Source organism: Pan paniscus, chromosome 18, assembly GCF_029289425.2.
Source record: "Pan paniscus chromosome 18, NHGRI_mPanPan1-v2.0_pri, whole genome shotgun sequence".
NCBI lineage: Eukaryota > Metazoa > Chordata > Mammalia > Primates > Hominidae > Pan > Pan paniscus.
Window position 1 is genome coordinate 985,590 of NC_073267.2, and position 25,049 is coordinate 1,010,638.

The window sequence follows — 25,049 nt, forward strand, 5'->3', positions numbered from 1 at the left end:
TGCTGTGATGCTGTGACTGTGTATGGGCACCCCCTTTCCCTGGGCTGGAAGGGATGCCTGGTGGAGGCATCTGCTCTGCGGGCACCCACAGGACCCCCCTTTGCCTACAGCCGCCCCCGGTGGTTGGGTGGGAGGTTGCATGCTAGCATCCTCTTGCTGGTCCGGGGTCATGATACTGGTAGAGCCGCCTGGTCCCCTCTCCTGGGTTGGTGTCAGAGCTTCACCCTCGGAAGGGATCATCCTGTGCCTGTCTCCCGAGGCTCCCGTAACAAATGACAACATGCCGGGGCGAAAGCAACAGAGATGCGTCCCCTACTAGCTGTGGAGGCCACACATCTGAGGTCATGGTGTCATTCACCATGCTCCCTCTGGAGGCTGCAGGGAGGACCCTTCCTGCTTTCTCCAGCTTCCAGGGGCTCCAGGTGTCCTTGGTCTGTGACTGCGTCGCTCCAGCACATTTTTTTTTCTTGATACAGTGTCTTGCTCTCTTCCCAGGCTGGAGTGCAGTGGTGTGATCACAGCTCACTATAGCCTCAGCCTCCCGGGCTCAAGAGATCCTCCGGCCTCAGCCTCTCAAGTAGCTGGGACTACAGGTGTGCGCCACCATGCCCGGCTATTTTTACTGTTATTATTATTATTATTATTATTATTCTTTTGAGATGGAGTCTCACTCTGTTGCCCAGGCTGGAGTGCAGTGGCACCATCTCAGCTCACTGCAAGCCCCACCTCCTGGGTTCACGCCCTTCTCCTCTCTCAGCTTCCCGAGTAGCTGGTACTACAGGCGCCCACCACCACACGTGGCTAATTTTTTTGTATTTTTACTAGAGACGGGGTTTCACCATGTGTTAGCCAAGATGGGCACAATCTCCTGACCTCGTGATCTGCCGGCCTCGGCCTCCCAAAGTGCTGGGATTATAGGCATGAGTATTATTATTATTTTTTGAGACAGAGTCTCACTCTGTCACCCAGGCTGGAGTGCAGTGGCACAAGCTTGGCTCACTGCAACCTCTGCCTTCCGGGTTCAAGCAATTCTGCCTCAGCCTCCCAAGTAGTTGGGATTACAGGCGCCTGCCACCATGCCTGGCTAATTTTTGTATTTTCAGTAGAAACGGGGTTTCACCATGTTAGCCAGGATGGTCTTGATCTCCTGACCTCATGATTTGCCCACCTCAGCCTTCCAAAGTGCGGGGATTACAGGCGTGAGCCACTGCACCCGGCCTTTATTATTATTTTTTTTTGAGACGGAGTTTTGCTCTTGTTGCCCAGACTGGAGTACAGTGGCAGGATCTTGGCTCACTGCAGCCTCTGCCTGCCGGATTCAAGCGATTCTCCTGCCTCAGCCTCCTGAGCAGCTGGTACTACAGGAGTCCATCACCAGGCCTAGCTAATTTTTATATTTTTATTAAAGACGGGGCTGGGCGCGTTGGCTCACGCCTGTAATCCCAGCACTTTGGGAGGCCGAGGCAGGTGGATCACAAGGTCAGGAGATCAAGACCATCCTGGCTAACACGGTGAAACCCCGTCTCTACTGAAAATACAAAAAATTAGCCGGGCGTGGTGGTGGGTGCCTGTAGTCCCAGCTACTCAGGAGGCTGAGGCAGGAGAATGGCATGAACCTGGGAGGTGGAGCTTGCAGTGAGCTGAGATCGCACCGCTGCACTGCAGCCTAGGCAACAGAGCAAGACTCCGTCTCAAAAAAAAAAAAAAAAAAAAAAAAAGACGGGGTTTCACCATGTTGGCCAGGCTGGTCTCGAACTCCTGGGCTCAAGTGATCCTTCCACCTCGGCCCCCCAGTGCTGGGATTACAGCGTGAGCCACTGGCCCCGGCCTGGTTGTATCTTTTGGGAGGCTGCCCTTCAGCCACCACAGCCCTCATTTCAGGTTCTTGTGGGACCCTCAGGGGTTGAGGGACAAAGAGATGCTTTCCACCTCCTAACCGGGTATGTGGCTCAGGGAGGCTGTGTGGGGACTGGGCTGGGCTGGCCTGCGAGGGGCGGGCGGGGTGGAGGTGGGGCCTGTGAGTCCGGTGGACGGGATGCAGCCCAGGTTGGCTGAGGGCCGGCAGGTGGTGCTGCAGAGCCCACGGGGGCCAGCAGGTGCCAAAACCCCGTACAGGGGGAATAAACCCCTGTCAGGTCAGGAGTTCCTGGGGAGGAGAGCTGAGTTTTCCAGAATTAACTAATTTTTCCTGAACGTCTGATTTCAAAACGTTTACTGAACTTTCCTGTGTTCCATCAAGGCCTCTGCTTCCAGGAACTGGGAAAGGAGAGGTGGGGTCACTGCGGGTCTGTCTGGCTGGGCGGCAGGAGGGGAGAGGTAGGGTCCCTGCGGGTCTGTCTGGCTGGGTGGCAGGAGGGGAGAGGTGGGGTCCCTGCGGGTCTGTCTGGCTGGGTGGCAGGAGGGGAGAGGTGGGGTGACTGTGGGTCTGTCTGGCTGGGCGGCAGGAGGGGAGAGGTGGGGTGACTGTGGGTCTGTCTGGCTGGGCGGCAGGATGTGCACTCAGACTCAGCCCATGTGGTTTCCAAGGCCCGAAGGACACACCAGGCCAGATGCCTCCATCACACACAGGGCTAGGGAGCAGCAACTGGGGTCCACGGTGGTCCCGCCCCACCCCACCCCGCAGGGCCACCCTCCGAGAGCAGTGCTATTCTTGGTTCTCGCCATAGAACCTGGGTTTAGGTTTGGGGGCCCAGGAGCTGCCTGGTGGGTGGGTGGGGGTGATATGGTTTGGTTCTGTGTCCTCACACAAATCTCATCTCGAACTGTAATCCCTGTATCGAGGGAGGGAGGTGATTGGATCATGGAGGAGGGTTTCCACATGCTGTTCTCGTGATGGTGAGTTCTCACGGGGGCTGCTGGTTTATAAGTGGCAGCTCCCCCTCCACTCTCTTGCCTCCTGCCACGTGAGACGTTCCTGCGTCCTTCGCCTTCCTCCACGATCGTAAGTTTCCTGAGGCCTCCCCAGCCCTGTGGAACTGGGAGTTAATTAAACCTCTTTTATTTTTATATTTTTTATTTTTGAGGCAGAGTCTCACTCTTGTTGCCCAGGCTGGAGTGCAGTGGCGCAATCTCAGCTCACTGCAACCTCTGCCTCCCGAGTTCAAGCGATTCTCCTGCCTCAGCCTCCGAGTAGCTGGGACTACAGGTGCCCACCACCACACCGGGCTAATTTTTGTATGTTTAGTTGAGACAGGGTTTCACCATGTTGGCCAGGCTAGTCTTGAACTTCTGACCTCAGGTGATCCACCCACCTTGGCCTCCCAAAGTGCTGGGATTACAGGTGTGAGCCACCGCACCCGGCCAGACCTCTTTGTTTATAAATTACCCAGTCTCAGGCAGTGTCTTTATAGCAGTGTGGGAATGAAGTCACATAAGTGGGGAAGGTGAACCCTCCAACTCCCCCACCTGTGTGGCCACCGACGTGCAGGACACCAGGATGAGCTTCCCAGAGGGCCAGAGCCAGGCAACAGAGTGCAGGGTAGGCCAGCATGGCCTTGGGGCGGCGTGGTACCCAACAGGAATGTGGAGATGAGGCCCGAGGTGGCGGCTCACACCGGTAATGGCAACACTTTGGGAGACTAAGTTGGGAGGATCGCTTGAGCCCAGGAGTTTGAGAGCAGCCTGGGCAACATATTGAGACCTCGTTCCTACAAAATAATGAGTCGGTGCAGTGATGCATGCCTGTGGTCCTAGCTACTCAGGAGGCTGAGGTAGGAGAATTGCCTGGACCCGGGAGGTCGAGGCTGTAGTGAGCCGTTATTGCACCACTGCACTCCGGCCTGGGCAACAGAGCAAGACCCCATCTCAAATAACAGTACAAAATAAGTATGGAGATGCTGGCTCCTGTGGGAAGCTGGGTGGACGTGGGGGGCACACCCTCCAGTCTGCAGAAACTTCCCACCGCTCTGGGGCTGATGTGCTCGAGGGCTCCCGAGGCCCTGCCTCCCGGGCGGCAGAGGGAACATGGGAAAGGCTGCCGGGCCCCGGGCTCCCCGGTGGGTGGCCCCGTGCAGCCTGTTATTCATAAAACTTGGAGAGAAAGTGCCTTTTTGTAGGAAAGTGTGGGGTGCTGGTGGCCATTTCCACCTGTGGTTGGACCCAGACTGCCTCCCCGCGTGTGGCCCGTGCCCCACCCCACACGCACCCCCGCCCTCTGTCAAGCAGGACTCGGGCTCTCCGTTGGCCGAGCAGACGTTTTATTTGTGGAACGGAATTGCCGTCGGGATGGGCGTGGGGTCGTTAGCAGCATAATCAACACCCACATCCTCCCTGGGGGCAGCCACGTCTTGTCAACAGGTGGAGGCCGTGACATGCTGCAATTAGCAGCTAATGAGGCCTGTGTGACCCGCGCCTCCGTCACAGGTGCGCAGTGAGCTGTGGAAACGCCGACAATTTAAAATAGTCGAACAGGGCCGGGCGTGGTGTCTCAGGCCTGTAGTCCCAGCACTTTGGGAGGCCAAAGTGGGAGGATCACCTGAGGTCAAGTGTTCGAGACCAGCCTGGCAACATGGCGAAACCCTGTCTTGACTAAAATACAAAAAAATTAGCCGGGCGTGATGGTGCACGCCTGTAATCCCAGCTACTCGGGAGGCCGAGGCAGGAGAATCGCTTGAACCCGGGAGGTGGAGGTTGCAGTGAGCCGAGATTGCGCCACTGCATTCCAGCCTAGGCAACAGAGCGGGACTCCATCTCAAAACATAAAAATAAAGTAGTGGAAAAAAACTATAGGAAAAAGAAAAGAAAAAGCTAAAAAGAAAATTTAACATGTGAAAAAGCGTATTGGCCGGGTACAGTGGCTCAGGCCTGTAATCCCAACACTTTCAGAGGCCCAGGTGGGCGGGATCTCTTGAGCCCAGGAGTTTGAGACCAGCCTGGGCAACATGGTGAGATTCCATCTCTATTTAAAAAAAAAAAAAAAGCATGTTACAGGAATTCTAGGAATGGACTGTGGGCAGTTGCATGGAGATGGCCTGTAAGAGCTGGCCAGCTTTCACAACCTTCAGCTTTATTTTGAAATCTTGCATTGAGATGAATAACCGCTTTTCTTTCTTTTAGGACATAGCTAACCCCAGAGAATATGTTCACATTCATTTTCCATGTGGCACTGCTTCGGTTGAAATTTTTTTTTTTTTCTTGAGATGGAGTCTTGCTCTGTCGCCCAGGCTGGAGTGCAGTGGTGCGATCTCAGCTCACTGTAACCTCTGCCTCCTGGGTTGAAGCGATTCTCCTGCCTCAGCCTCCCGAGTAGCTGAGATTACAGGCATGTGCCACCATGCCCAGCTAATTTTTGTATTTTTAATAAAGACGGGGTTTCACTATGTTGGCCAGGATGGTCTCGATCTTCTGACCTTGTGATCCACCTGCCTTGGCCTTCCAAAGTGTTGGGATTACAGGCGTGAGCCACTGCACCCAGCCATTGTCGAAACTTTTCTTTTTTTTTTCTTTTGAGACAGAGTTTTGTTCTTGTTGCCCAGGCTGGAGTGCAATGTCAGGATCTTTGCTCACTGCAACCTCTGCCTCCTGGGTTCAAGCGATTCTCCTGCCTCAGCCTTCCGAGTAGCTTGTATTACAGGCATCTGCCACCAAGCCCGGTTAATTTTTGTATTTTTAGTAGAGACAGGCTTTCGCCATGATGGCCAGGCTGGTCTGTAACTCCTGACCTCGTGATCCGCTCACCTTGGCCTCACAAAGTGCTGGGATTACAGGCATGAGCCACCATGCCCCGCGAGACAAGTTTATTAGAAATGACTCTGGGCTGGGCGTGGTGGCAGGCACCTGTAATCCCAGCTACTTGGGAGGTTGAGGCAGGAGAATCGTGGGAACCTGGGAGGTGGAGGTTGCAGTGAGCGGAGATTGTGCCATTGCACCCCAGCTTGGGCGACTAGAGTGAAACTCCGCCTCAAAAAAACAAAAGAAGAGGCCGGGCACGGTGGCTCATGCCTGTAATCCCAGCACTTTGGGAGGCCGAGGCGGGCAGATCATGAGGTCAGGAGATCAAGACCATCCTGGCTAACACAGTGAAACCCCGTCTCTACTAAAAATATAAAAAATTAGCTGGGCATGGTGATGGGGGCCTGTGGTCCCAGCTACTCAGGAGGCTGAGGCAGGAGAATGGTGTGAACCCGGGAGGCAGAGCTTGTAGTGAGCCAAGATCGCGCCACTGCACTCCAGCCTGGGCGACAGAGCGAGACTCCGTCTCAAAAAAAAACAACGAATGATTCTATTACAGAGCGGACGTGCTCAGAGAGCAGGAAGAACTCGCTGTCCTTTGTTAGTGTCTCTGCTTATAAGAAACTACAAGGAATCTCTACACGTAGACCTGAATGTGCAGCTGTGCTCACCGAAGGTTGGGGCTGCTGGTGCTCCCGGTGACCAATCACCTTCAGCCTCAGCCTGCTCACTGGCGCTCTCTCAGTGAAGTGGGCTGCACTCTCCGGAGGTCTGGACATTCTCAGGCCTGCTGGGAAATGTCCTGTATGGCCATAACTATTTTGCAACCATTTGCATAACTATTTTTTAGTCACAGTTGGTGGTCAGCTTGGGACGTAGCTGTTTTCAGCCCCTAAGCATGAACTTTATACTTGCCTTGTGAGTGCCAAGCTAGGCACTATGAGATGGAGTCACTCTGGTCGTGTTTTATGAGGCTGGAGGCCTGGAAAAGGCAGAGCTTCCTCCATCATAACCATCGTGGTTCCCCTGTCTGGGCCGGCTGTGTGCCAGCATCACAGCCCCCGGACCAAGTACTGCTCCGTGCACCGACGTCTGTTTTGCAGAACTGGAATCTCAGCTTCCGGAACCGCCCACTCCACCATCAGCCAAGCCGGGACCACTCCGGAGTGCCTGGCCCCTGAGCTGTGCCCATGCTTCTGTGTTGAAGACCTGGTTCCCGTGAGGGACCTGGCCCCTCATTTGAACTCTCGGCACCTCAGTTCTCTCCTCTGTAAAACAGGGATAGAAGGCCACCTCCCACAGCCCTGACTGCACAGGACATCCTGCTCTGGCCTGGCGGGTGGAGGAAACAGTGGCCGAGCGAGAGGCGCTGACCTCCCAGAGTCGGGAAGCCTGGGCCAACCAGGGAAGACTTCCTGGAAGAGGTGACCGGGGCGGAGACCCAGTGATGCGTCTGCTCCAGGCTAGGGGCTCTGTCCTCTTTTCTGTTTTGACCTCATGGGGGATGGAATTGAGAGCGATCGGAGCAGAAGCCAGCCTCTGAGCTCAGAGCATGGCTACTGCTCTCTGCGAGTGGGTCCTGCTGAGGGATCCTCTGTGGATTATCGGATTAACGTTCAATGTGTCCACACCAGAGGCTGAGCTAGCAAAGCCGGACATCTCTATTTACTCAACTTCTTAAACGCGACGGCCAGTACCATGACGATTTGGCCGTGTGAAAACCAAAGAGAAAAGGTATTTTTTTTTTAAATATGCAGAACAAACAACACCAAAGTTATTTTATTCATTCAAAGTGTGAAAAGACCAACAATAGCCTGGGGTGGGTGGGGGTGAGGGCACCCTGGCAGCCACCATCCCTGGTGTTCCTGGCACGGAGCGGCGTGGAGTGGGGTGGGTGTAGGGAGGGGTAAGGTGAGCACGGAAGCGAGGCGCCTGTGAGCGTAGCCAAACGAGGCGCAGAGGAGACTAGAAGGAAAGCCACCCACGGGCTGCAAGATCGAGCAGGGGCGGTGGGAACCAGGGCAGCCTCTTCTCTCCAGGCCTGTGGGTTCCAGCGTCCCTCTCACCGCCGCCCTTCCTTCTGCTCACGCAAAGCTCCTTGTTCTAATTTGAATTTCAATGGATGTACAGGGGTCAGACCTCAAACCCCTCCTGGTGAACCAGCCACCCAGTCGCTCCCCTGAGCTGATGGCTTCTCCCTTTGCCCCTGCTTTTCTCCCTCTCCCTCGGCCCCTGCTTTTCTCCCTCTCCCTCGGCCCTTGCTTTTCTCCTTCTCCCTCAGCCCCTGCTTTTCTCCCGCGTTGGCTGTTTCTCTGGTTTTGGACGTCCCTGCTGCTCGCTGTGCCGTGGACTCTTTCAGGTGCTGAGAAATGTCTTCTGTGTGTTTGTTTGACATCTGCCTCTCAGCTGCCAGTTGGTTCATTCAGTAGAAATCCCCTTCTTTCAGATGAAGTCAGATTTACCAATGCTTTGCAGTGTAGTTTGGTCCCAGGGCCTCGGGGATCTTGCTCTGTTCCCTTTTTTGGTTTCCTCCCCATCTCCACTTTTTTTTTTTTTTTTTTCCCCCCGAGATGGAGTCTCCCTCTGTCACCCAGGCTGGAGTGAAGTGGCATGATCTCGGCTCACTGCAACCTCCGCCTCCTGGGTTCAAGCGGTTTCCAGCTAATTTTTGTATTTTTGATAGAGACGGGGTTTCGCCATGTTGGCCAGGCTGGTCTCAAACTCCTGACCTCAAGTGATCCACCTGACTCGGCCTTCCAGAGTGCTGGGATTACAGGCCTGAGCCACCACACCCGGCTTTCGTCGCTTTTAAGTGCGTAATTCAGTGGCATTATGTACATTCAGAATGCTGTATAACCATCACCGCTGCCCATTTCTAGAAATTTCTCACCTCACACAGACACTGTCCCCATTAAACAATAATCCTCCACTGCCCTGGCTCCCCTCCCGGTCGCTGCTGTTTTCTTTCCCGTCTGTGTCTTCACCTGTTCTGAATGTTTCAAATAAACAGGCACATATGTTTGCACCCCTCACCCCCGCAATTTTTTTTTTTTTTTTTTTTTAGAAAATCTCGCTCTGTTGCCCAGGCTGGAGTGCAATGGCGTGATCTCAACTCACTGCAACCTTCACCTCCTGGGTTCAAGCGATTCTCCTGCCTCAGCCTCCTGAGTAGCTGGGACTACAGGCATGAGCCACTGTGTCTGGTTAATTTTTGTATTTTTAGTAGAGATGGGGTTTCACCACATTGGCCAGGCTGGTCTCGAACTCCTGACCTCAAGTGATCCACTCTCCTGGGCCTCCCAAAGTGCTGGAATTACAGATGTGAGCTGCCGCGCCCGTCCGGCCGGCAAAGTGTTCTCAGGGTTCATCCACATTGTAGCACGTGTCAGAATGTTGCTCCCTTTTAGGGCTGAATGATATTTCATTGAATAACTAAAAATAAAATCCTAAGTCCCACACCAACTGAAAGGACCCCCATTTGGCCAAGGGGACCCCAAAGAAAACCTTAAAACAGAGTTCCCAAGCATGATGGGAAGGGAGTCGGGCAGCCTCCTTGTACCCCTTCCTTCTGGAGTTGAGGCTTAACGACCACCCGGCATTCATGTTAAAGTACAGATCGCAAGACTGACAAAGAGACTCTGTGGCAATAAGATACCAAATTATAAAGGAGGCCTAAGGCCCTGCCGGGCAGAGGTTAGGTCACGCCTGCTTCTCGCCCTCCTGCTACACGGGTCCCTGGGACCCAGTGGAGGGGGCGGACTCCGACACAGCGTCCTTACGGGACCTCACACCTTCCTTTTTGCTGGCTCCGAGTTTTAGAGCCTGACTCCTTTACCCAATTACAAGTTAAAGAGAATCTGAATACACCTGGAACACACTCCCCACCCCACTCCGAGATATCCCACCTTTAGCCGGGCGCGGTGGCTCACGCCTGTCCTCTCAGCACTTTGGGAGGCCAAGGTGGGCAGATCACCTGAGGTCAGGAGTTCGAGACCAGCCTGGCCGACATGGTGAAACCCCATCTCTACTAAAAATACAAAAATTAGCCGGGCGTGGTGGCAGGTGCCTGTAATCCCAGCTACTCGGGAGGCTGAGGTAGAAGAATCGCTTGAACCCAGGAGGCAGAGGTTGCAGTGAGCCGAGACTGTGCCATTGCACTCCAGCCTGGGCAACAAGAGCAAAACTCCATCTCAAAAAAAAAAAAAAAAGATATCTCATCTTTTAGGGCTGAACTGATGTACACTGACTTATGTATTTTATGTCTGCCTGTAACTGCTGCCTCCCTGGCATGTACAAAACCAAATTTCTAACCTGACGGCTTCAGAATCACACACTTGAGGCTTCCTGGGCTTGTTTTCCCTGGGCTGCAGTTACTCATATTGGCTCAGAAGAAATCTCTTTGAAATATTTCACAGAGGCGGGGCGCAGTGGCTCACGCCTGTAATCCCAGCACTTTGGGAGGCCGAGGCGGGCGGATCACCTGAGGTCAGGAGTTCAAGACCGGCCTGACCAATATGGTGAAACCCTGTCTCTAGTAAAAATACAAAATTAGCCGGGCGTGGTGGTGGGCGCCTGTAATCCCAGCTACTCAGGAGGCTGAGGCCGGAGAATCGCTTGAGCCCGGAAGGCTGAGGAGGCAGTGAGCTGAGATGGCGCCACTGCCCTCCAGCCTGGGTGACAGAGCAAGACCCTGTCTCAAAAAAAATTTTTTTTTCCATAGTCTGTTTTTTTCCATGAATAATTGTATGGATGGACCACATTGTGTTTATCCGTCTATCAGTTGATGGACAGGGGTTGTTTCTGCCTTGGCCATTGTGAATAATGCTGCTGGGAACATGGGTGTGTGAGGATCTGTTCAAGTTCCTGTTTTTTATTCTTTTGTTTTGCGGGAATTGCTGGGTCATGTGGTCATTCTACGTTTAACTTTTTGCAGAACCACCAAGCTGTTCTCCACAGAGGCCACACCCTCTAACCTGCTCACCAGCAGCACACGGGGGTTCCTGTCCCTCCACATCCTCGTCAGGGCTTCTTAAGCTACTAATTTTTATTTTTTGAGATGGAGTCTTGCTCTGTCACCCAGGCTGGAGGGCAGTGGCACGATCTTGGCTCACTGCAACCTCCGCTTCCCGGGTTCAAGCGATTCTCCTGACTCAGCGTCCTGAGTAGCTGGGATTATAGGTGCACGCCACCATACCTGGCTAATTTTTGTATTATTAGTAGAGATGGGATTTTATCATGTTGGCTGGGCTGGTCTCAAACTCCTGACCTCAAGTGATCCACCCGCCTCAGCCTTCCAAAGTGCTGGGATTACAGGCATGAACTACTGTGCCTAGCCTAATTTTTGTATTTTTAGTAGAGACAGGGTTTTGCCATGTTGGTCAGGCTGGTCTCAAACTCCTGACCTCAGGTGATCTGCCCGCCTCGGCCTCCCAAAGTGCTGGGATTACAGGCATGAGCCACCGGGCCTGGCTGCTATTAATTTTTAAATCAGTTTTATTGTGTTAAACTTATGTACAATAAATGCATCCATTTACAGTGTATAATTCCAGGCTGGGTGCGCTGGCTCACATCTATAATCCCAGCACTTTGTGAGGCCAAGATGGGTGTATCGTTTGAGCCCAGGAGTTCAAGACCAGTCTGGGCAACATAGCGAGACCCCATCTCTACAAAAATTAGCCAGGTACAGTGGCACGCACCTGCAGTCCCAGCTACTTAGGTGGAGGTGGGAGGATCACCTGAGCCCAGGAGGCTGAAGCTACAGTGAACCGTGATTGTGCCATTGCACTCCAGCCTGGGCGAGAGAGCAAGACGCTGCCTCCAAAGAAGAAAATAAAGCATGTAATTCAAACAGTCCTGGAAGTTATACACACCCACGAATCCATCACCACAGTCAAGACACAGAGCATTTTCCTCACCTTCCAGAGACCTCCTAGAGTCTCTGCAGTCCGCTCCTCTCTCCTGCTCTTGTTGAGTAGGAATCCTTCATTCTGATGAAGTTGCCCAGCCCCAGGCAACCACTGATCTGCTTCTTGTCAGAATAGATTAGCTTGCCTTTTAAATTTTTATGTAAGAGGAATCGTACCTTGTGTACTCTGAGTCTGCCTCTTTCATTGAGCATAAAAATTTATTTTTTTCATATATGAGACTGTATTTCCCTTTTTATCACTGGGCAGTACACCATAGTGTTAATATGCCATACTTTGTTCATCTATTGATGGAAGTGTGTGTGTGTGTGTGTGTGTGTATGTATATATATATACGTATACGTATATGTGTATATATATACGTATACATATATGTGTGTGTATATATATATACGTATATATACACATATATACGTATATATGTATATTTACACATATATATGTATATATACATATATACGTATATATGTGTATATACGTATATATGTGTGTATATATATGTATATATATGTGTATGTATATATGTATATATATATAAAAAACCATTTTTGGCTATTGTGAATGGAGCTGCTGTAGATATTCATGCATAAGTCTTTGTGTGAACACGTTTTCATTTCTCTCGGGACATTCCTTAGGAGTGGAATAGCTAAGTGGCATGGTTAGGTATAAGTTTAACTTCTTAAGAAAGTGCTAAACAAAACTGCCTGTATCCATTTGCACTCCCACCAGCAGCCTCTGAGAGTTCCAGTTGCTCCACTTCCTTGCCAACACTTGTCATTGTTGGTCCTTTTAAATTTAGTCATTTTAGTGGGTGTGTAATGTGCAGTGTTGCACTGTGGATTTCTCACTGTGGATGGAATTTGCATTTCCTTAATGAGTAATGTCTAGTGGGTGTGTAGTGAGCGGTATCTCCTTGTGGATTTCATTTGCATTTAGTGAGCGGTGATGACAATGAGCCTCTTTTCACATTCAGATTGATCGTGTGTTGTGTATTTTTTGAGACAGGGTTTTCACCCAGGGTGTGGTTATAGCTCACTGCAGCCTCAAACTGGCCTCAAGCTATCCTCCCACCTCCTCCTCCCAAATAGATGGGACTTCAGGCCTGCGCCACCACGCCTGGCTAGTTTTTAAATTTTTTGTGGAGATGGGGTCCCATTATGTCACCCAGGTTGGCGTGCAGTGGCGTGGTCATAGCTCGCTGCAGCCTCAAACTCCTGGGTCAAGTGATCCTCCCACCTCAGCCTAAAGTGCTGGGACTACAGGCGTGCACCACCACACCTGGGTTTTGTATCTTTTTGTGTGTGTGTGCAGTGTCTGTTTAAATCTTTTGCCCATTTTTAAATAACAGCTTTACTGAGAGATAATCCACACTATACAGCTCACCCATTTACCCATTGGAAGTACCGTTTGGGCCCAGCGTGGTGGCTGCAGCCTGAAATCCTAGCATTGGGAGGTCAAGGCGGGCGGATCGCCTGAGGTCAGGAGTTCAAGACCAGTCTGATCAACATGGTGAAACCCCGTCTGTACTAAAAATACAAAAATTAGCTGGGCATGGTGGCACACGCCTGTAATCCCAGCACTTTGGGAGGCCAAGGCGGGCTGATCACTTGAGGTCAGGAGTTCAAGACCAGTCTGATCAACATGGTGAAACCCCGTCTCTACTAAAAATACAAAAATTTGCTGGGCGTGGTAATCCCAGCTACTCAGGTGGCTGAGGCAGAAGAATCGCTTGAACCTGGGAGGCGCAGCTTGCAGTGAGCTGAGATCACACCACTGCACTCCATCCTGGGCGACAGAGGGAGACTCATCTCAAAAAAGAAAAGGAAAGAAACTCCATACCCCTTAGCAGTCAGTCCCCCTGACTGGTCTCCCTCCCGCGGGTCTTACGAAACCACTCATCTACTTCCTGTCTCTCTAAATTGACCCACTCTGGACGTTTCATCTAAAGGGACTCGTACAACGTGTCCGTGTTTCCAGGCTCAGCCGTGTTGCGGCGCATATGGCCTGGGTTTTACGGGATTGTCTGTCTTATCATTGAACCGCAAATGTTCCTTGTCAATTCTGGGTATATGTCATGCAAATATTTCTCTTATTCTGTGGCTTGGCTCTTTATTTTCTTCACGGCATCATTCAAAGAGCAGCAGTGTCAGTCATGGTTTCTGCCTTCTTTCTTCCATCTAACAGGTCTCTGCCTGTTCCAAGCCCACAAACACTTCCTCTTGAATTTCCTTCTAATGGTTTTATAGTTTCAGCTTTTATACTCAGGCCTATGGTTGGCTTTGAGTAAATTTTGCATATAATATGAGGTAGGAATCTACGTTCTTTCAATCACATAGACACATAGATATGGCCGGGCATGGTGGCTCATGCCTGTAATCCCAGCACTTTGGGAGGCCGAGGTGGGCGGATCATGAGGTCAGGAGATCGAGACCATCCCAGCTAACACGGTGAAACTCCATCTCTACTTAAAAAAAAAAAAAAAAAAAAAAAAAAAAAAAAAAAAAAAAGCCAGGCATGGTGGTGGGCGCTTGTAGTTCCAGCTACTCAGGAGGCTGAGGCAGGAGAATGGCATGAACCCGGGAGGCGGAGGTTGCAGTGAGCAGAGATCGCGCCACTGCACTCCAGCCTGGGCGACAGAGCAAGACTCCGTCTCAGAAAAAAAAAAAAAATCACACAGATATTCTCATTTTTCTTCTTTCTTTTTTTTTTTTTTCAGTAGAGACGGGGTTTCATCATGTTGGCCAGGATGGTCTTGATCTCTTGACCTCATGATCCACCTCGGCCTCCCAAAGTTCTGGGATTACAGGCGTGAGCCAACACGCCCGGCCTTTTTTTTTTTTTTTTTTTTTGAGATGGAGTCTTGCTCTGTCGCCCAGGCTGGAGTGCAATGGCGCGATCTCGGCTCACTGTAAGCTCTGCCTCCCGGGTTCACGCCATTCTCCTGCCTCAGCCTCCCGAGTAGCTGGGACTACAGGCGCCCGCCACCACGCCCGGCTAATTTTTTGTATTTTTAGTAGAGACAGGGTTTCATCGTGTTAGCCAGGATGGTCTGGATCTCCTGACTTCATGATTCGCCCGCCTCGGCCTCCCAAAGTGCTGGGATTACAGGCGTGAGTCACTGTGCCTGGCCTTTTTTTTTTTTTTTTTTTTTTTTGAGACAGGGTCTTGCTCTGTTGCCCAGGCTGGAGTGCAGTGGCGTGATCTCGACTCACTGCAACCCCTACCTCCTGAGTTCAAGTGATTCTTCTGCCTCAGCCTCCCGAGTAACTAGAATTACAGGCATGTGCCACCACGCCCAGTTAATTTTCATATTTTTAGTAGAAACGGGGTTCCTCCATGTTGGCCAGGCTGGTCTCGAACTCCTGACCTCAGTTGATCCGCCCACCTCGGCCTCCCAAAGTGCTGGGATGACAGGCGTGTGCCACCACACAGGGCCTCATTTAAAAATTCTTTATAGAGATGAGGTGTCACTACGTTGCCCAGGCTGGTCTTGAACTTCTGGCCTCAACGGACCCTCCCGCGTCGGCCTCCCACAGTGCTGGCTGAAGGGTGAGCCCAGGCTGGCCACAGCGCGTTTTCATCATTGTCCGCAGCTTGCAGTCTGCTGGTTTAGGGCTTTGCCGGGCACATGGGCCCCTCTGAGGCTCCTGTTCAGGGCTCAGCCGTGTCTACGGGGCCCTCCGAGCTCTTCCTGGACCCTCCTCGGCTCCTTCAGTTCAGGGCTCAGCTGGGCACGTGGGCGCCTCCTTGGCTCCTCCGGCTCAGGCCTCTCCTTGAGCTCTGGGCCCTGAGTATTCTGGGCTCCTTCCTTGGTTTCCTTTGGCCTTTGGCCGGGAAAGTGGTGGGTGTCCGTGGCAGCCTGGGCCACTTCACAGCCCCGCAGCCAACCTGCGGCTCCTTCAGAGCAAAGCTGTGTGGACACAAAGGGAACGCCACTCGGAGCTGGCCTCTCCCTTTACCTGTCAGTTCCCTCCCAAGCTGGCTGCCTTCTGTCCCCTCCCCAGAGCCCTTGGGTAACTGGTTTGCTACAAGGGTGTCTGGAATTTTTCAGTTGTTCTCTGTGGAAGGGAGTTTTTAAAAGGCCCTTAATCCCTTCTTGACATTTGTAAGTTGACGCTTACACCTGGCAGCCTTGCTGAATTCTGTGTGCGTGAAGGTCCGATTCCACCGCGAGTCACGATAGAAAACCCACTCTGTGGAGAGACCAGAGATGACCGCCGTGCACACCTCCGTTCAACACACAAACCTTTGCAGGTGTTCATAGCGGAGGCAGATTCCGTACTGGGGATAAGAGCTCACGACATGCTGGGAGGGGTTTCAGGGGCAGGGAGGGGGCTTCTGTGGCCCCAGGTCAGGAGGAGCAGCTCTTCCATCAGCAGCAGGCAGCCAGCCCAGATGCGTGGGGAAGACAGCTCCCACTTCGCCAGGCCAGCGAGCACCCGGGGGCAGCTCCGTTCCAGTCGACCCCCCGAGAAAGGGGTGTGCGTGTGCCTGGAGCTGGGCCCCGTCCTGCCTCCCTGACCTGTGTGCTCCCACAGCCCTGAGACGGACGGCTCACAGCCTTGCGAGGCCCACACTGCACTGGGGGTCAGGCTTGTGCTCCCGGGAGTCCTGTCTGGGCTGCGTGGCCGCCATCCAGAGCCTGCTGACCTGTGACTCGGGGGGCCAGTGCTCCCTGGGCTTCAGCACCCGAGAATCAGAGTGGGATCCAGTGAAACCTGGGCCCGGGCTCCCACCCACGCCCCACACCCACCCAGGGCAGCCGTGAAACCCGGGCCCGGGCTCCCACCCACGCCCCACACCCACCCAGGGCAGCCGTGAAACCTGGGCCCGGGCTCCCACCCTCGCCCACCGAGGGCAGCTTTGCCTTCCTGGGCATCCCTCCTCCCCCAGGCCTGGCCCACTGCCTGTCCGAGGCTCCTGTGCGGGGTCTCCACCCACACATTCCTGGGGCGTGAGGCGCTGCCGCTCCCTGCTGCCCCGGGCAAAGCCGTCATTTGTTCCCTTTGACGGCCCGGGAGGCTGCCAGGCTCTCCACCCCCACTTCCCAATTGAGGAAACCGAGGCAGAGGAGGCTCAGGTGTGGCCAATCGCTCTGCACGTCAGAGTTACCCTGGGTAGGGCCCATTGAGACCTGGGAGGGGCCACTCGGGACCTGGAGGGCTGGGGGCTGCCCGGGCGTCAGGGGTAAAGCTCCCTACCCAACTGCGCAGAAGGCCTTGGAGGCCTGGGGGCTGGGCTCCCCCTTTCACATCGCCCTTTAGAGGCCCACGTGTGGGCATTGGCCCAAGATCCGAAAGGGGCTGTCCTGTTCCTCATGGGCACTGCCAGCGCCACGCACTCCTCTTTCTGCCTGGCCGGCCACTCCCGTCTGCTGTGACGCGCGGACAGAGAGCTGCCGGTGGACCCACGGTGCCTCCCTCCCTGGGATCTGTAAGTAACAACCTTTGAGCTCTTTCTGTTGTGGTGTGGATGGAATCTGCACCTTCCATCTGGAGAACTGGGGCCGCCCCAGGCCGGGCTTCCAGCACCAGAGCGATGGTCAGGCTTCAGCTGGACGCAGATTTCACCCCGCAGGGCACACGCAGACCCATTTGTTTGGAAGCGGCAGTCCTAAGGCAGTGCAGGTGCCTCCACGGCCCCAGCCCAGCTCTCCTGCAGGTGTAAAGGATGCAGATTCCAGGGCCCCCTGTGGCCTGCAGAGGCCCCTCAGAGCAGGAAGGGCCGGGCTCTCGGGGAGCCCCCATCCCAGGTGCTGAGGTCCTTGGGTCACATGGAGCTGGGGTGGGGGGTGCCCAGGTCCCCTGTGATCCGATGGCCACGTTTCCCTCCTGGCTTCACGCACCCCAAGGGCTGGGGGTCCCACTCACTGCCCATTTTCTGGCTGTGGGGGGGTCTGTTTTCTTCCACCTTCTCAAGGTGTTCAGAGCCTCAGGGGCCTCCCCACTTCCTCTGGGGCCCGGGGGAGTAGAGTCTGTCACCCGGAGGCTGTGTGCCTCCCCAAGACATTCCCCAGTGGCTGGGCCGACCAGGCAGGCTCTGCCTGTGGACGGGGCCGCTGAGCATGAGCGTGTGACCCCCATTTCTGAGCTGTGGGTGGACCCACCGGGCCTGGGCCAAGGTTTTCAGGAGGCAGCTCTATTCTACTCCGCCATGGTGGCCTCCCTGAAAGGGGTGAGTGTAGAAGCCAGTTCCCTCTTCTGCGGGCCCCACCCCTACCCCAGGAGGACAATTCTTGTTCAGGGAGGGTCTCCCCACCCACTTCCCCACCCCACACTGGCCCACAGGCCCCACCCTAGAGAGTACAAGGGGCTCCCCAGGCTGCTCACTGGTCCAGCCCCGCCCCACCTGGACTGCACCTGAAAATGGGCTCAGAGAGGCCAAGTGGCCCAAAAAGACGCTGCTGGGTGGGAAGGGGCGGTGGCCTCTGTGCCCGCAGTGCCCCTCCTACCTCAAGGGTGTTGTCTGCCTGGCAGGGCCTGGGGTGTTCACAAAGCCCAGGCACCTGCAGCTGAGGGCAGGGGAGAGGGGAGGGAGCCACATCCAGGCGACGGGGCTGCTCGTCCTCCTGTGCGAGAGTGGGGAGACTCAGGCCAGCCCAAGTGGGCGGCGGCCCCGGCTGCTTGATCTAAGCTCTGCTCACACTGCCCTGCCCTTCTGGGAGAGGGGTGGGCGCCAACTGACTCCTGGGCTGTCTGGGCTGGGGACCGGGATCTCAGACCCAGCCCCTCCCCTGGACAGGAGGAGCCAGTCCGGGGGACAGAGGGCTCAGTGGCTGGAGGGCAGGGCCAGGGTGCGGACACAAGCTGCAGGTACCACAGAAGTTTGCCCTGGGAGCCCCTCCTGGGCCCATGTGGCCCCAGGCTGGCCCAGGACAGAGGTGTGGGGTGGGAGCAGGGGGTCCCATGCTGAGTCACTGCCCTCCACAGACACAGACCATGGCCTTGCCAACGGCTCGACCCCTGTTGGGGTCCTGTGGGACCCCCGCCCTCGGCAGCCTCCTGTTCCTGCTCTTCAGCTTCGGTGCGTACTTGATGGGGCTGCTGGCGAGGTGGGGACGGCCCAGGGGCCTTGGGGGCCAGGCCCCCAACAAGGCTTTGCCTGCCCCTGCCTTCTCCCTGGAGTCCTGTGGTGGCCACGTCTCAGCAGCAGTCTCTGCCCCCAGAGGTGACTGGAGCTGGAGACCCAGCCAGGGAGTGATGGGACTGAGGACACGGTGGGGATGTCTGTGGGATGGGTGGTCTGACCGGCCAAGCAGCCGGGTCTCAGGGAAAGATGTGGAAGGCCGGGCTCCCTGGTGGAGTCCCGACCCCTGTGCCTGGGGGACTGTGATGTCACGGGGTACACGGGCCTGAGCCACTGGCTTCTCTTTGGGGCGTGCACAGGGCTGGCTGTGGGGGCGTCCGGGCTCTGCCTCCTTCCTCCCCTGGGTCAGGGCACAGCCCAGAGGCCCGACCCCTCCCCCAAGCTGTCCCCTCTGCCCCTTTAGGATGGGTGCAGCCCTCGAGGGCCCTGGCTGGAGAGACAGGGCAGGTAAGGTCCCCTCTGGGGAAACAGGGGAGGGTCTTCAGGTCCCAGGTGGGGGTGCCATGCTGTGTTCTCTCTGTCACGTATCCACGGTGTTTGCCAGTTTCCACGGTCCTTGCTTGCAAAGGGGCACCTGGACCCGCATGTGACTGGCCTGGGAGCAGCCAGGTCCAGGGAGCGGCAGAGCTGAAATTGCAGCTGGGTCTGGGAAGTAGCTGGATGAGAAGTAGCCAAGCCCATGGGTCTGAGACACAGCCAGGCCTGGGAAGTAGCTGAACTCGGGGAGTACCTGGCCCAGGGGTAGCGGGACCTGGGAACTCCTGCTCCAGAGAGCTGGTCTGAGTCATGTTCAGCAGGCCCTGTGCCCCCAGGAGGCTGCGCCCCTGGACGGAGTCCTGGCCAACCCACCTAATATTTCCAGGTGGGTCCGGGGTCCTCACAGTCCTCAAGGGTGAGGCTTGAGGGGCCCTGGGGACTGAGGGTGGGCAGGGCACCCCATCCCCCAGCATCCCATCCCCCAGCATCCCATCCCCCGCCCCCTCCCCCCACCCCTCCCCCACCCCATGTCCCCTCCCCACCCCTCTCCCACACCCTCCGCCACCCCTCCCCATGTCCCCTCCCCTACCTCCTCCCCCTGCGTCCCCTCCCCCCGTGTCCCCTCCCCCCGCGTCCCCTCCCCCTTCCTCTTCTGCTCCACCTCAGATCTGACTGGGCTCAGGACTGCGGGAGGGACTGACACCCCCCAGGTGATGGCAACTCCCGGCCCTTGAGGGCATCACCTGGTCTTGGGGGGAGGTCTGCAGGGAGCACCAGGGTCCTTCGGGGAGAGGTGGGGCTGTGGGGCTTGGGGAGCACTGGGTGGACATTGCAGGGGAGGGGCGATCGTGGGTGCCCAGCCCGACCCCTCCTGCAGCCTCTCCCCACGCCAACTCCTTGGCTTCCCATGTGCGGAGGTGTCCGGCCTGAGCACAGAGCGTGTCCGGGAGCTGGCTGTGGCCTTGGCACAGAAGAATGTCAAGCTCTCAGCAGAGCAGGTCAGTCTCAGTTGGGCTGAGGCAGGTGGGCACAGCTGGGGCTGAGGAATTCACAGGCAGCTCTGCAGTGCCCACCTTGCCACCACGGTCCCCTCCGTCCCTGCTGCCATCTCTCCCCGGGCAGTTCTTCCCAGAGTTCCTCTGGCCACCCAAGCTGACCACTAGGGTGCCTGTCCATGTCAGGGGCCGGCTCCCCAGGAGCAAGTCTGATATGACGCTGTGTGCTGGGCCCCCTCCTGGAGCGCCGTGGGCAGCCCTCCAGGCTCTGCCCCAAGGGTGACTCTTTTTCAGGGGAGTGGGTGAGACCTGGGGAAGGGGAGCGGCAGCCAGGCACGGGAGCCCACATCCCCCGGGGCAGCGCTGCAGGCGGCCAGAGATCCACTTCCACAGATTCTCGTGGCCAGGGCAGGGGTGTGTTGTGGTGGGCAGACTGGCCAGGCGACCCTGGCCCACCATGTGAGTGGCGGCTCGAAACTCTCTGTGCTGGACTCCCTGCCCCTGCAGCTGCGCTGTCTGGCTCACCGGCTCTCTGAGCCCCCCGAGGACCTGGATGCCCTCCCATTGGACCTGCTGCTATTCCTCAAGTAGGCCCTGCCCCCTGAACCCACCCCCCCGGCTTCTGCCGCCAGCCCTCAGCCCCCAACCCCCTGCCCCTTGCCTCGGATCCCAGGCCACAGCAGAGATGTGGAGGCCGGCCGGGCTGCCTCTCAGGGTGGGGACGGGTGTGATCAGTGCGGCCTGTCCCCAGCACCCTCTCTTCACAGCCCAGATGCGTTCTCGGGGCCCCAGGCCTGCACCCGTTTCTTCTCCCGCGTCACGAAGGCCAATGTGGACCTGCTCCCGAGGGGGGCTCCCGAGCGACAGCGGCTGCTGCCTGCGGCTCTGGCCTGCTGGGTAGGGGCTGGGGCCAGCGCGGGGCGGAGAGGGCTCGGCAGTGCCAAAGGCGCTGAGGCCAGCCTCTCTGCAGGGTGTGCGGGGGTCTCTGCTGAGCGAGGCTGATGTGCGGGCTCTGGGAGGCCTGGCTTGCGACCTACCTGGGCGCTTTGTGGCCGAGTCGGCCGAAGTGCTGCTACCCCGGCTGGTGAGCTGCCTGGGACCCCTGGACCAGGACCAGCAGGAGGCAGCCAGGGCGGCTCTGCAGGGCGGGGGACCCCCCTACGGGTAAGTGAAGGTGTCTGGAACCTCGAAGGCTCACCTGGCGGCGTGGCATCAGCAGCGTGAGGACACCTGCGGCCACGCCTCAAGGCCCAGGGTCAGTCACCCCCGCCACAACCCCTGCCAATGCCCCCAGCGTCCCCTCCACAGCCAGGGGGTACGGCCTGGCCTCTTCCCTCTCTGGGGCTGCACGTGGGGGGTCCCTGAGCTGTGTCCCGTGTCTGCACAGCCCCCCGTCGACATGGTCTGTCTCCACGCTGGACGCTCTGCGGGGCCTGCTGCCCGTGCTGGGCCAGCCCATCATCCGCAGCATCCCGCAGGTGAGACCCCGATCCCCAGCCCGTGGGGATGCCCGGCCACCCGAGGCTCAGCCCGGGTCCTGCTCGTCCTCAGGGCATCGTGGCCGCGTGGCGGCAACGCTCCTCTCGGGACCCATCCTGGCAGCAGCCTGAACGGACCATCCTCTGGCCACGGTTCCGGCGGGATGTGGAGAGTGAGTGCCGTGCCCTGCGCAGTCTGGCACCAGGCTGGGCAGCACCCCTGGGGGTGGGCATCACTTTAGGGTCTCACCTGTCCCTCCCTGGCTCTGCAGCACGTCCCATTATAATCACAGAGAGTGGACAGAATCCCCGTTTGCCAGTGGGTAAACTGAGGCACAGGGAGGGTCACAAATGGCCCGAGGTCTCATCTCACAGGAGGTGTGGGAGGAAGAAGGGGTCAAACGAACTCCGGCCCTGACCCCTGACCCCTGTGCCCTGCAGAGACAGCCTGTCCCTCAGGCAAGAAGGCCCGCGAGATAGACGAAAGCCTCATCTTCTACAAGAAGTGGGAGCTGGAAGCCTGCGTGGATGCGGCCCTGCTGGCCGCCCAGATGGATCGCGTGAACGCCATCCCCTTCACCTACGAGCAGCTGGACGTCCTAAAGCGTAAACTGGATGAGGTAGTTCATGACTGAGGTTCCCGCCGGCCTGCTGTGTCCAAGCCATCCCCAGCCCCGCTGGGAGTGACGTGGGCCCTCCTGGTCTCTTGGCCTGCAGCTCTACCCACAAGGTTACCCCGAGTCTGTGATCCAGCACCTGGGCTACCTCTTCCTCAAGATGAGCCCTGAGGACATTCGCAAGTGGAATGTGACGTCCCTGGAGACCCTGAAGGCTTTGCTTGAAGTCAACAAAGGGCACGAAATGAGTCCTCAGGTGACCGTCCGGCTCGGAGGTCACGTGGCATGAGATTGGGAAGGGCTGAGGGGCAGAGTGGGGGACAAAGCCTGAGGTTGGGCGGGCCTGGGGTCAGGGGCACAGCCTGAGGTTATGCTGGTGGTGGAGGGATACATCTGTCCTTGCCACAAGGCTCCTCGGCGGCCCCTCCCACAGGTGGCCACCCTGATCGACCGCTTTGTGAAGGGAAGGGGCCAGCTAGACAAAGACACCCTAGACACCCTGACCGCCTTCTACCCTGGGTACCTGTGCTCCCTCAGCCCCGAGGAGCTGAGCTCCGTGCCCCCCAGCAGCATCTGGTGAGTCCCCAGAACTCTGCCTGGCAAGGTGGGTCCGTGTGCTGGCGCTCACTGTCCACCCACTGTGTCCCCAGGGCGGTCAGGCCCCAGGACCTGGACACGTGTGACCCAAGGCAGCTGGACGTCCTCTATCCCAAGGCCCGCCTTGCTTTCCAGAACATGAATGGGTCCGAATACTTCGTGAAGATCCAGTCCTTCCTGGGTGAGCCAGGGAGTCGCTGGCCAGGGTGGGCCCCACAACAGGGGAACCACAGACTCCACTCAGGGGTGCCAGGCCTTTGCCTCGCTGGGCCACCTGCTGTCAGGGTAACTGGGTGGTCACCCGCCCTCTGCCCCCGGGGTGTGTATGGCCTTAGGGGCTGTGGGTTCTGACCCCAGCTCGGGGCGCCAGCCACCTCCAGAGTCTCCCACGCCTGGGGGTCAGGCAGCCAGGCAAACCCAGGCCCTGGAATCCCTAAGGAAAAAGGGAAGCCCTGTAAGGCAAGTGGGCTTCCTGCAGCTTGTGGTCAAGGGCCTGGGGGTGTGAGGTGAGGCCTCAGCTCGGGCCCCTCTCCCCGCGGGCAGGTGGGGCCCCCACAGAGGATTTGAAGGCGCTCAGTCAGCAGAATGTGAGCATGGACTTGGCCACGTTCATGAAGCTGCGGACAGATGCGGTGCTGGTATGGCGAGCGGGAGGAGGGGTGTGTGGAGGAGGGGCGCGTGGAGAGGGGGCGAGTGGGGGGGCGTGGGGGGGCGCATGGAGGGGGGCACATGGCGGGCGTGTGGAGGGGGGGCGCGTGGAGGGGGTGTGTGGAGGAGGGGCATGTGGAGGGGGCGTGGAGGAGGGGCGCGTGGAGGAGGGGCGTGTGGAGGGGGCGCGTGGAGGAGGGGCATGTGGAGGGGGCGCGTGGAGGGGGCGCGTGGAGGGGGCGTGTGGAGGAGGGGCATGTGGGGGGGGCGTGGAGGAGGGGCGCGTGGAGGAGGGGCGCGTGGAGGGGGCGCGTGGAGGAGGGGCATGTGGAGGGGGCGCGTGGAGGGGGCGCGTGGAGGAGGGGCATGTGGAGGGGTGGCGTGGAGGGGGCGCGTGGAGGAGGGGCGCGTGGAGGAGGGGCGCGTGGAGGGGGCGCGTGGAGGAGGGGCATGTGGAGGGGGCGCGTGGAGGGGGCGCTAGTGGAGAAGCCCTGGTGGAGGGGTGCATGGAGGAGGGGCCAACGGGGGGTGGGAGGGCGTGTAAGGCGGGTCTGCAGTGGGGCGAGGCCGTAGGAAGGGCAGCATCTTCCCATGTGGTGGGGCCTAGGGAAGGGCAGCCATTGAGCTGAGGTCAGCTGGCCGGAGACCTCCGAAGTCTGGAGAGGCTGCGGTGGGCATCTGTGGGTGGGGCAGTTTGGACACAGGAGAGCCTGGCAGCCCTCTGGCGGTGCTGGGGGAAGGAGACCCTCCTTGATGGCTGCCCGGGGTCTCTGGTAGCCGCTGACTGTGGCTGAGGTGCAGAAACTTCTGGGACCCCACGTGGAGGGCCTGAAGGCGGAGGAGCGGCACCCCCCGGTGCGGGACTGGATCCTACGGCAGCGGCAGGACGACCTGGACACGCTGGGGCTGGGGCTACAGGGCGGCATCCCCAACGGCTACCTGGTCCTAGACCTCAGCGTGCGAGGTGGGCGGGGCGGCCAGGCCAGGGCTGGGGGCAGAGCTGGGGGCGTGGAGGTGGGCGCTCTGAGTCACCCCTCTCTCCGTAGAGGCCCTCTCGGGGACGCCCTGCCTCCTAGGAACTGGACCTGTTCTCACCGTCCTGGCACTGCTCCTAGCCTCCACCCTGGCCTGAGGGCCCCACTCCCTTGCTGGCCCCAGCCCTGCTGGGGATCCCCGCCTGGCCAGGAGCAGGCACGGGTGGTCCCTGTTCCACCCCAAGAGAACTCGCGCTCAGTAAACGGGAACATGCCCCCTGCAGACACGCCTTGTGGCCTCCGAGGACTTTCTGTGACCCCACCAGCGTGGCTCCCTCTCCCTCTGGTCTTGTGCCCCCAGGCCAGGTGGGGGCCCTTGGAGGTCTTCCTGACCCTGCTGCCACTGTGCTGAGGGCCAGGCCAGCACTCAGGGTGGCCCCAGTAGACGGTGGTGGGAGTCCTGTGCCCCTGTCCCCACAGGCTTGGCCCCGGCTAGGACATTCCCGGGCCCCCCTGCTCAGGCCCTGAGCACAGACACACGCAGGACCACGACCTTGGACTTTATTCACGTCCAGCAGTGAAG

The 25,049-nt window shown here is 57.5% G+C and overlaps 1 protein-coding gene across 1 annotated transcript; it reads left to right on the plus strand.

The window, feature by feature from the left end:
• The first annotated feature begins 18,388 nt into the window (after positions 1-18,388).
• On the plus strand, positions 18,389-24,753 carry MSLN (mesothelin). Its single transcript, XM_057300006.2, has 16 exons — positions 18,389-18,617; positions 19,084-19,127; positions 19,493-19,542; positions 20,035-20,155; positions 20,660-20,739; positions 20,920-21,049; positions 21,123-21,316; positions 21,540-21,630; positions 21,704-21,803; positions 22,072-22,250; positions 22,348-22,503; positions 22,681-22,823; positions 22,898-23,025; positions 23,388-23,482; positions 24,270-24,456; positions 24,539-24,753. The coding sequence occupies exons 1-16, from the start codon at positions 18,446-18,448 to the stop codon at positions 24,622-24,624; spliced, it is 1,956 nt and encodes a 651-aa protein (XP_057155989.1). The 5' UTR covers positions 18,389-18,445; the 3' UTR covers positions 24,625-24,753.
• The last annotated feature ends 296 nt before the right edge of the window (positions 24,754-25,049 follow it).